General features: G+C 41.1%; 1 protein-coding gene across 5 annotated transcripts in view; it reads right to left on the reverse strand.

Annotated features, from left to right (window-relative positions):
- The window catches only part of Enpp2 (ectonucleotide pyrophosphatase/phosphodiesterase 2), a 119,708-nt gene that overhangs the window by 80,131 nt on the left and 27,752 nt on the right, over window positions 1-11,825 (reverse strand). For 2 of the 5 annotated variants that reach the window (XM_031358304.1, XM_031358302.1), the window contains exons 1-2: window positions 6,071-6,284; window positions 5,742-5,841 (exon numbers count right to left, since the gene is read on the reverse strand). In XM_031358304.1, the coding sequence (XP_031214164.1) occupies window positions 5,742-5,841; window positions 6,071-6,103 (133 nt within the window). In that variant the 5' untranslated portion in view covers window positions 6,104-6,284. Of the gene's footprint in view, window positions 1-5,741; window positions 5,842-6,070; window positions 6,287-11,825 lie in introns of those variants that run through there. The other 3 variants (XM_031358306.1, XM_031358305.1, XM_031358303.1) reach the window with 3 other exon arrangements.

The following is an 11,825-nucleotide window of genomic DNA, read 5'->3' on the forward strand; positions in this document are numbered from 1 at the left end:
CCCCCCCCACACACACACACACACACACACAGAGAGAGAGAGAGAGAGAGGGAGAGAGAGGAAGAGAGAGACAGAAACAGAGACAGAGAGACAGAGAGCGAGCACGAGAAAGCTATAAGCCTCTGGTATTGTTTGCTCTGCCAAAATATAAAAACCAGACTACTGACAATTTAATTGGAAGAGCCTAGCTGATGACAAGGGCTGTCATCAAAGCCAACTCTATCCTATACTCTCAATCATATTTTCCTCTACATCTTCTTGTTAAGTGGAAAAGTTCAAACCTGGAAGATGGCCAGTAAGGGTGGTGATATTTAAATTTTCAAGTGTTTTAGCCTAGCCTAAAGCTGAATGAACTTAAGTTTCTTCTACCAGGTTGGTTCCACTGGCAGAGTTGCATGCTGGTCCCTATCAATCACTGCCTTCTGTTCTTAGTGCTCAGCCCAGGTGTCTACTGAAAACAAAGCCCTGAAATGGATTGTGGGCTGTACTTAAATATCCGCTTCTTCTCTCAAAAGCATAAAACCAGTTACCCTTCTGTCTGCTGTCCGGTCTCAAGTATAACCTGCAAGCAAAGACTTGGGGCATGTGTACAGCATTCAGAACACCACTCTGCCACTCTGCCACGCTGCCACTCCACCAGAAGCAGGAATGCTGCCACCTCCCTCTTCTGGAGTACCTAACTCATTAACTCATTCGTTCTCATTGTCCTTTCTTAACTGAGCTGCCACTCACCCCTTTTCTGGGCGCTTTCACATCATCCCTTAGCAAGCACCAGTTTCTACACAGATCTCTGGGTCAGCTTTCACTGCTTCCTAAGTATAGAACTTTCTGAGATTCCACTCTTCAGAGCTGTCGGCCAGATCTCAGGGGCGGGGGAGATGTGATATAGAGGTACAGGAGAGAAACACAGAGACAGTGGCAGAAATGGATAAACGGGTCCACCTGGCAAGTTCTCGAGAACATCTGTCCTCTGGAAACACTGTGTCAATAAACACAACATATTCATATGTAGAAAGACTTCACAAACTACAAGAAAACAGGATTCTGTCATTTAAATGAAAACATTTTTAAATTAATCTCTAGACCCTTTAAATAGCTCTGGTGTAGTAGTTAATTACATAAATCTGAATAATTTGCAAACCTGCCAGCAAACAAGAACCTAGTCACTTCCAGTCAGGTGCTGTTGACTGTCAACTACAAATGCAGATACCAGCCTCCTCCCAGAGGCGCGCGCCTTCTCTGACGTACACTTCGCTCATCTGTCTTATGGCATTTTGCTATAAAAATTTCTCTTCTAATTGAAGAATCAAAGCAGTGACTTGCCTATCAGCCTGCTGTTGCTCAGCTAAGATTTTAGATCATCACAGCACAAGTGCATTATTACCTGACTAACCCAGGAAGGTTATTTGTCGGATTCGATGGGTCGATACGGGGTCTCTGTAGTCCAGAAGACCCTCAAACTTGCGACCTTCCTGTCTCGGGCGCCCTACTCTTGGAATTATAATCATTAACGAAGTTAATTATAGCCATTAACTAAGTACTACATTCATTAGTAAAGCACTAATTTAAGTAATTAAAGAGTTCTCTAATTTTATAGAGGCTGTAAATTTTGGATGTTGTCTTCCAATCACAATTTTGAAAGACTGGTTGGTTTTTATCAGTTTAAAAATCTTGTGATTTTATGAGATTCTTGTGTGTTTGTGTGTGTGTGTCTGTGTGTGTGTGTATGTATGTGTGTGTGTCTCTGTGTCTGTGTATGTATGTGTGTGTGTCTCTGTGTGTGTATGTGTCTGTGTCTGTGTATGTGTGTGTATGTATGTGTATGTGTCTGTGTCTGTGTGTATATGTGTGTATGTATGTGTGTGTATGTGTGTGTATGTGTATGTGTATGTGTGTGTCTTTGTGTGTGTGTGTGTGTGTGTGTGTAAGTGTGTGTGTCTGCATCTTTATGTTTCATGTACCTTTTTCTTTGACTCTTTTTCTTCTGTTTGTTTGTTTTGTCCTATGTTTGCTTGCTTGCTTATTTTAACTTACTTTATTATTATTATTTAGACACCTCTTTGTTTCCTAAAGAAAAACAGGAAAATTGTGGATTCAGATGGGAGAGGAGGTGGGGAGGATGTAAAGAGAATTGGGGGAGGGAAACCATAACTGGAATATGATGTATGAAAAAAATCTATTTTCAATAAAAAAAATTAAGGAAAGAAGACAAAAACAAAAACATTATGTTGAACAAAGTAGCTGTATAAAAGTAAATGAAGAAATCACCACCCTGAGCCCCATTCCACAGACAACTATAAACTCTATGGGGTCCCCGAATCCTGACTCAGGTGATCTTATGCCATTGACTCAAACTCCCCAAATTCTATGTCCAGTCTAACAGAAAGTCACATCGTGTAGTACACCGCATCTTGTCACTGTCCTCAGAGTGATGGCTGATCATCTGTCAGTTTTAGATCTTCCTACATTCTGCTGGAATGTTATTTAAAGTGCTCTCAACTGTACACTGAGACTCCTAAAATTATCAAAGAAGGAGCGCCTTCTCATCCCTAGCAACACTGTGTATTTTCCAGTAAAGTTGTTAGCTGTACTTTTCATTTCATATTTACCCACAAATTCATCATTCACGTGCTCTTAAATTTTCCTTTCAAGCCAATAAAAATGATGATAAATTAGACCAACATCAAATTTTTATTAGCCAAGTATTCACAAGCTCACAAATGCCGTTTTGTTAGTCAAGAGTCACATCGCTTCTATTTCAAAGGGTAGCCAAGGCTACCTGGGGACTGAAAGAGTATGGAAAGAAGTACAGTTTCTGTAACACAGATTCCCGCACAACTCCAGAGATGCCACATCCACGTGCATGGCTGTGTGCAGACACCTGCATGCGCATACATTTTCTTTCCATTTTATAGATAAACAGAATGACCATGTCGAATGTTTAAACAAAGATATCCAACTCAGCTGCACTTATTGTTTCTTTAAATTCTATTTCTGCCACCCTATTGACCTTATTGTCCCTTACCCAAGCTTTATAACTCACTCTGGTCATTTCAAACTGCCTACATATCCCAGGGTCTAGGAGAGCTCTCACCCCCACCTACTTCTAATAGATCATCAGGTCCTAACAATAAATCCAGCTAACAAGTGTACTAGTTAATTAGTTATAAGTTTCTTTCCATTTCACAGCCTTGGAGCAGACACCTCAGTTCAAAGTGTAGCAGTGAGAGTACTCACGCATGCAAATGTTCTCAGCTGTTACCCAGGAGCCTTGAGGAGTTAGTTACCAGGACTACATAAGAAGTTGCATGCTTTTGAATGGTGATTCTTGCTCTGGCCACATATAAATGAACATTCATTGTGTTTCTTGTTTGTGAAACACCTGGTGGAACTGAATTTGCAGGATTTCTTTGGAGCCTGAGAATGTTGTGTTTAAAACAAATAAACAAACAAACAAACCTAGGGTGCTTTCTCTCTTGACTTTTATTTTTTAAAATGTAGAAAAAGATTCACCCAATGTTCTCTGATGCAAAAGTTTTGCTAATAGTCAGAACCACCTATCACTAGTATTATTTAGGAGATTCCCCCTTTCAAGTGTAGTTAGCAATTAAAAAGATAGAAAACCTGTCTACACAGTGCCTTTCCTGGTTCCTAAAAGGAATCTTTTGTCTTTTCTACTTAACCAGAAATAAACCCCAGTGTGTAGACAGCAGGTAAGCTGCATCAAAAGAAAGCTTAAGAATAGAAGCCACGTAAGTCTATCGAAATCCTGAAGCTCAGATATAAACTGTGTGGTGCCCTAAAACCAAGCTTCATGGAGGGGAACTGAACTGTCAGTATATACCTACCCTAAAGGTTTAAGATGCCGATTCAATTAAGCAATTCAAGAAGCAGTATTCTGAAATATGATTAATTTATCTACTTGATCACTAGTACTGCAGGCTAGACTAGTACTCCAGAAGTAATATTGACATTACTTGTCTTGTATCTATTCCCTACAACATATGGAAGTAATTTATTATATGAGCAATGTTTTCAGGGGCTAATACATTTAATCCATACTTTTCAAGTTTTCGGGCAGAGATCACACACATCTAATAGGAGATGAAACGGGATGGAAGAAATGTTTTTTTTTTTTTTTTTTTGCTATTTATTCTTAATAATCTAGAAACTAAAGTCTTCTAAACTGATGCTCATTGCTGAGGGTGGGAGACATTACAAGTGATTTGTCTGTGACAGGATCACTTATTAATATGGACCCAGAGTCCCAGGCTGGGACTTTCATGATCCATTTCCCCCCTCCCAAAAAAATCAAGTTTGAAAATAATGTTGTCATTAAAGAAACAGCATCGATTCCTGCTGCTATCATTTAAAGAAAGCAGAAAAAAAGGTTCCTTTTAGGCACTGTGGAAAGACCTGGACATGGGCTGTCAGAGCAACATGCTCAGGCCAAGGGCCTGGTCCCCTGTCACAATCAGCCTTAGCAGGGGTGAAAAAGAAGGCTTTGAAGACAGCATTGGCCTCCAATAAAAACAGCATTCTCTTCTGGCCCAGCAACCCCTCTTCTCTCTCCCCAATGAAACACAATGCAGTTTTGTCCCTTGGGCTCCCTGGGGCCACAATTTTTTAAGATCTGTTTTCTCATTCTTTCTCCAAAGCATACCTCTCTGCAGCTCCCCCCCTATCTCCTACTGTACCTTAAACCTTCCTCTCAAGCCTAACTCAGATAACTTGCTTGCCGTGTGGAAGATTCAATATTTCATTATACCTCATTTAATAATACACATTTATGATGGTACAAAAGCAGGTGGTGTTTCACAGCGCGCCAATCCAGAAACGCAGAGAAACACCAAATTCCCAGGGAGACAGAAAACACACTGCGATGTCAGAGAAAGGGACGAAAATATTGTCCCCTAGAGTACCTGTCATTTCAAATGCAATTTTTAATTCTGAAACCATCAGCAGCTCCAATTTCCAGGAAATTAACCAAGCCATTGCTTAAGACCAGGTCAACTAGGCCCCCTCAGCCTGCACAAACGTTCCTTTATGAAGCCCCACTCAGCTCGGTACAGCCCACTGCAAAGGAGCCCCATTCACTCCAGCTGTGTTAGCTAAGGCAGCTCTGAAAACTCACCTTGCCTTCCCCCAGAAGGAAACACAGCGAGTACAGATCTACTCTCAAAACTCTCTAAAGAGCTCACCTTGAGGCTTCCCCTAGTCTCAGTAAACCTTAGTCCCAAAGTTCTGAACTTCTAGTTTCACTTTAAAAAAAAAAAAAAAAGTTTATTGCTTTTTTTTTTAACTTCCTTTTTTCTCATTCCTAGGATAGAACTTTCTGGTAGCAAATAATGTACTTTATACCAACACATCCATCTCAGCCCTCTGTACCACATGGAACCTGTCAGCCCTATCCTTCTCCAACACTAAAGTGATACCTATTCTCACTAAAGTTAGCGTGGCTTTGTTTATGAACAAATGTTCTCATTTTATTTCAATACTTATAAACTTCAGGATACAAAAATGTAAGCAGCCAGTTGTTGAGAATCGGCAGTAAATGTCTCTGATTAAAACGACATTCTTTACACCTAAATTATAGACAGAATTGGTTTTATGATAGAGATACCTTGGGCTAAATGCATCCTCGCCCTGCAAGGTCGTCTGAAAGATGACTGCCGGAGGATGGCTAATTGCACACACAGTACTGTTAAAGAAACAAAACTACTACTAACTGCTACTCTTACCTGTGGGAGGTCCTTCATCCCATTCCGCCCTCTTAATTCGGCTTGCTGTGAATCCTAAGCAGATATTGACGCCGATGGCAAAAGTGAACAAGGATATTGCCTAAGGGAATAAGGAGATCAAGTTGTCAAACACAGCTTGATTAGCTGGACTCAAAGTGCTTGAAAACAGTTCAGATGACCCTAACAGCCCGAGTCCTGCCAATTCCGAAAGGCATTCTCAGATGATGTCTGAATTTGAACAAGGAGAAGAAAAAAAAAAAAAAAAGGAATTCAAATGGCAGTGATCCGAGAGATTCAGCACCTCGCTAGGCACCGTACCATCCTCCTACCTGGTGTGACCCGAAACAGCCTTGTCTTGCCATGCCGAGGGATTCTTGGAAAGCCTCTGCAGGGTGTTCTCTGCTGGCCCTGACTGCTCTGCTTTCGGGGCTCTGAGTTCAGGCAGTTAACTCCAAGCAATCCCACCTGGGAAGTTGACAGGCGCATCTGATTCGTGCAGAGCTCGATTTCATCACAGTTGGTTCACAAATTGCAACTCTGAGCAGAAGCGGCTTAAGGCAACATCCTTCTTGGCCCCACCCCCTCGGTCGGCCCCTCCCCTCGCACAGACACTTTCATGTGGTATCCTTTGGCAACCGGAGGACTTCTTGTGTAGCTGTGGCCAATAACAGTGCATGTTCGTTTTTTTTCTTCCCTCACAAATACATGGTTTGTCAAAAGAGAAACCAAATGTATTCTATCCGATAAAAATGAATCAGAGCTGCCCAGAACTTCCCATCAGCTCGAAGCGTTTGCTATGTAGTTATTTGATGCCCTCAACCCCCCAACTTCAGAGTTTTTTTTTTTTAAACAAGAAAAAAAAGTACAATTTATAAACCAAACAAATCTCTCTGTCTTTACCATTTGTTTATTTTTCTGGCAGTTGGAATGACCCTGTATCTATAGAACTACCTTCTCAGCTACTTCTGCTTCCTTGGGAGTTTCACACAATGGGATCTTCCAAAATTGCAACTCACACAAGAGACAGCATTATTTTCCCTCCATGTTGTTAAATTTTACACTAGTAACTTTTATCAAAATACTGGGGCTGCCAGCTAAGCTGCATAAAGTCCTTCTGAGTATGAAAAAAAAAAAAGACAATATCATTCCAGTCTCTACCCATTCCTGACAAAAGTCAGCTTGTTTGTGGGGTGGGGGTGGGGTAGGAAGCAGACAGAAAGGACAGTAGGGGAGGGAGCTTCATTAGCCTTGAATTCAGCTTGAAAGTGGCAATGGCTGCAAGAATTCCTGTCAACTGCTCATCTACTTTGAAGAGATTGTGTCCTGTGTGTGCTGAAGCTTCTATCCTAAGCAATTTTGCAAGTTGGCAACCACACCAAATTTAGAAGTCTCTAAATCGGAAAGTCGTTTACATATTATATGCCTTTAGGATTCCAATGAGGGAAGGCTTGTTTTTGGCTTTTCCCCTGCTAGGCCCCTCGACTATCATTCTTGCAGAGCACATATGTGCATACGTAAACAAACAGGAACCTTCCAGGCAGCAACTGCTAAAGGAAGCCCCCGTGGCTCTGCTCGCATAAAACCTGAGAGCACAAAAGCCAAGGGCCTGTTTACGGGGATTGCAGAGTAAGCCTGGGTTTCATTATAGACTCTAGAATTTAGTAAACAGCTCATTGAAAAGAAGAAGAGACACTGCCAGACACTCACTTGCTCTTCTAGGATCCTCTTAGCTTTGGACTCTCACAGAGGGGGCAGGCTATGAATTTCACTACAAGCCTCTTGCTTTCGTCTGTATGCCAAGCTAAACTGATCTGGAGTTGATTATTTAGCAAGGCTTCTAAAAGATGTTAACCCCATGTAAGGTTTTTCTACTATATATTCAGTCTCAAGATGTAAACCTGCTGTTTTCAGAGAAGTCTGTAAACCAAGAGGAAATCATCATCGGATCTGCGCTGTTATTTCAGTGTACACTGCGTATAACAGAGGATCTGAAACCAAATGGCTTCCTTTGCTCTCTAGCCTCCCCAGGCCTATATGTCCCAGCAACCTGAGACTTTCTCTGACATAGAAAGCCATCTCTAAGAAAAGCTAGGCTCTCCTTGGGAGGGAAAAAAAATACAGCTCAGAAACTGAAGATCATTTTGTTTTTATTGTTTTGTTTTATGGTGTGCAAACTAGCTGTGCAGGAGAAAGGGGTCACAAAGCGTGGTAGCAAGTTGGTACATATACATCATGATCGGTAGAGCACTTGATTACCTGTTTATCCAAAAGGATCAAGATCAGCCACAGTTAGTGTTAACCATTCTGCCAAAGAATTGTATTTCCACCAGATCACTGTGCATTGGGAACTGGTCAATACATACACACACGTGCATGCACACACCCACACACATGTACATATATACAAATATACACATGCACACACACGTATACATACACACGTACAAACACATACATGTGTATACATAAGTATGCACATACACATTCATATGCATACAAGAGCATACACACGTGTCTACATACACAGCATCTAGCGATAGTTAAGCAAATTGTGTTTGTGTTTTCTATGTGCACATGTATAGGAAGATATGTGTGCTTTCTGTATGTGGAAGCCAGAGAAGGGCTTTGAGTGTCCTTTCTTATTACTCTGTCCCTTATTCCCTTGAAATAGGGAGTCTCATTGAAGCCAGAGCCAGGCTAGCAGCCAGAAATCCTCAGCAATTCTCATGTCTCCACCCCCAACAGGGCTGCTGGGCAAGACAGAAGGCAAGCAAGCAAGCAAGCAGATTTTTACTACAAGGTAGTCATTATAGATTAGGCAGTCAGGGGAGAGAGCCTTATCTTGACATCAAATCAACTGTAAAACACAATTAACTCTCATTATCTCAAGTAAAGAAAACTCTGAGCCTGGTAGTGTAGACAATAGGTCAAAAAATTCACCTAGAATAACTAGACTACAGTGCAAAATATTTCAGAAGAAATAAAGCTCAGCTGCTCTTGTGTTTAAGGTTTTGATAGAAAGACACACATCACTGGCTGGCTCAATACAGCAAACAGAGCATGGAGCCCAAAAAAGCTGTAAACGTCCAGTGTGGCTTATTAACCCAGAAATACTTCAGAGAACACTGCCCTCTGGCAGAGAAAACCCTAACCCTATAAACATCTTGTAAGCAACTCGGCCTCAAAAGCACTCTAGTCTCCAACGTCGTGGCCCATAAGGATCTCCCTGAGGGGCAGGTATTAAAATGTGATATGTATGCCTTGTCCCAGAGATTCTGATCCACTGGATCTAAGGAGTAAGAGAAGAAAAGGAGAATTTAGGAGACAGACGAGAAGGGCATAGTGGGTTATTCTGACACAAGCCATGCAAGGACCACATTTAGGAAAACATTAGAATAAATGACAGTGACTTAATTTACCAGTGCCTCGCATGTCGAACCACTGGATCTAATTCATAAGATAATTTTAATCTATTGGTAATAGTGTTCACTGTTCATTGGACTTTAAGTTTCCATCTCTCAATGACAAGCTGGGGCACTCCAGCGGGGAAGAGGGGCGTCATCTGGATGCTGGGAACTTCAGAGCAGTGACTTATTTACTTTGCTGTTTATACAAAGCAGCAGTGTGTTGCTTGATTGCAATACAGCAGTTGCATTTACAGAAATGCACAGTCTATCTTTTCATTAAAGGGTTCTATGGCTCCTTGTTCTCAAGCCCTGACCAAGATAAGAAGGTTTGGGGTGACCCGTAAGGTTTGAAAGCTATGTGATTGACACTTGTCATTCATACTGCCAATTCTGAAACTGTCTGGAACTCACTAAAATGTTGTCCATGTCCTGTTTGTTTCTCATTATGCTGAACTGCCTTGAGTTGGCTTTGTATTGCTCCAACTGTAACTACAACAAAACACCATGAACATTAGAAAATGGCACTCCTGTGTATTTCCCCCTAATCTAGTTGAAAAGTCATTATGTCGTCTTTTAAATTCTGTTTTGGCTGAGGACTACTAGAAAATTCAGAATTCGCAAAATGAACAACAGTCTTTGTTTTCCAACCTAATGGGCAGAATTGCTTTGACAGCTAAAAGAATAGCAAGCTGGCTCATTGCTTCTGTAGTTCTGGACTGCAGATGGGACTTAAGATGCTAAGTTGCAAGAGCAAGGTTTTAGGAATAATGTATGTTCCAGGCATTAACCAGTAGAGAAAAGGCAAGCTTCAGTATAAATGCCAAGAGGGCTTGTTCTCTTAATTATCACACAATCGAAAGCTGAAATCAATACTGCCATGTTTCTCAGGGGATTTAATTTATGTTGTAACTGTCTATGTGTTACACAGACCGTTGTATGTGTTATTGTTATGTAACAGGAATTGCACACAAATTGATCTGTGAATAGCCGTTCATCATTCAATATTCACTAGCTCCTATGCGTACTAAGCATTGTTCTCAGTACACAGGAAGCTGAACCAGACATCATCTATGTCTTCTGCATTCAACTAGATGCAAAGGTAAGTGTAAAATAAAACCTGTGGTCAGTGCAGACATGTAGACGTCAGTGGTCTTTGGAGAAGACAGAATTTAGGCTTGATCTAGTGAGGAGGGCTCACAGAAGACTTTGTAAAGTCAATTTGAGCTGTGATTTGAAGGGTAGGGGCAAATGACCAGATTCAGAGAAGAGGAAGAGTTCTAGGCAGAGAGAACACAATGTGCAAATATTGTGTGTAGGATGAAGGTAAAATTCATGAAGACCAAAAAACAGCCAGCTCGAATGAGGTTTGGAGAACCAGAGTGGGCAGGAGTAAAGACAGAGTGCAAGAGGTTAAGGGAGGCCAGTCATGTGGCTTTTCAAAGGTAACCTTAATGGCATTATCTTTAGCCTTAAAGCAACAGAAAGCCCTTAGAAGGCTTAAGGGGGTAGAGGTTTAATCAGATTTTAAAGCTAATCTCTCTCTAGTGTGAATACAATGTGCAAGGAACCAAGAATGGATACAATCATTGGGCTAAAAGAATTCAGCCAGCTCCAGGGAGGCCCTGGTTGGTGTGGACAGGAAGAAAGGCTAGGAGTAAGGAGAAAGATCTAGAAATAAAACAGATGGTAGAGTTGAAGAGCTAGTGGGTTTTAAAGATGGCTTTAAATTTAATGAGTACTTATCAATTACCATGACCACTTATCATCTCAGGAAAGTCACTTATTGTATTTGCATTGGAATATATAAATATGTCTAAATGGGATAGACACACACAGCTAGGGTGATGGCTCAGTGGGAAATCATGTGCCTCATGGGTGTGAGAAATTACATTTGGAGCCCCAGACCCACGTAAAAGGCTGGTGTTAGTGATGTGCCCAGTGTTCCTCCTATGAGAATAGTAGAGAAAAGAAAATCCCCAGGAACCCATGGGCTGCCCTTGTGTACACAGTATGGAACCAAAAAAGAGACCCTGCTTCAACACCTAAAGCTGTCCTCTGACCTCCACAGGCACATCTTAACAAATCTGTACCCATACTCACACCCATGAACACACATACACACACACACACACACACACACACACACACACACACACACACGGGGAGTGGCTATCTGTTAATGCCTTAGGATTGGTAAAAATAAAAAATACACACAGCTGGTCATTTTAAAACATTTGTCAAGAATTTTCAAAACCATCTGAGGCAGCTGATGGAGAATAATGTGACCTTAGACCTTGAACATAATAAACTCACAACAAAAGAGTTTTGAAAGAATTAGCCTCAGGAAATAAGTCAGCTTTGTTCCTAACTCTAGTTAATAATAAAACATTTTAAAAGTTGAAAACACTATTTAACTGATTAGTTTCACCTGCATGTTCAAGAGTCCAGCAAACAGAAAGACTATGCCCTTTCGGAGGCCCAGAGATCCAAACCCTTCATCTTGGAAGTGACTTTGACATTGTGTCCCATACCATTCATGGATGGGTAGGAAGATGACTACTGAAAATTGTTTCTGGTTTTCTGTTTTCTTTCAAGAGATTTTTACTCTCTCTCTTTTTAAATTAAGTATATTTTAATGTTAGTACATTTCCCCCTTCTTTCTTTCTCTTCTTTCTTT

The sequence above is a fragment of the Mastomys coucha genome, unplaced genomic scaffold, assembly GCF_008632895.1.
Source record: "Mastomys coucha isolate ucsf_1 unplaced genomic scaffold, UCSF_Mcou_1 pScaffold7, whole genome shotgun sequence".
In the NCBI taxonomy this organism is placed as follows: domain Eukaryota; kingdom Metazoa; phylum Chordata; class Mammalia; order Rodentia; family Muridae; genus Mastomys; species Mastomys coucha.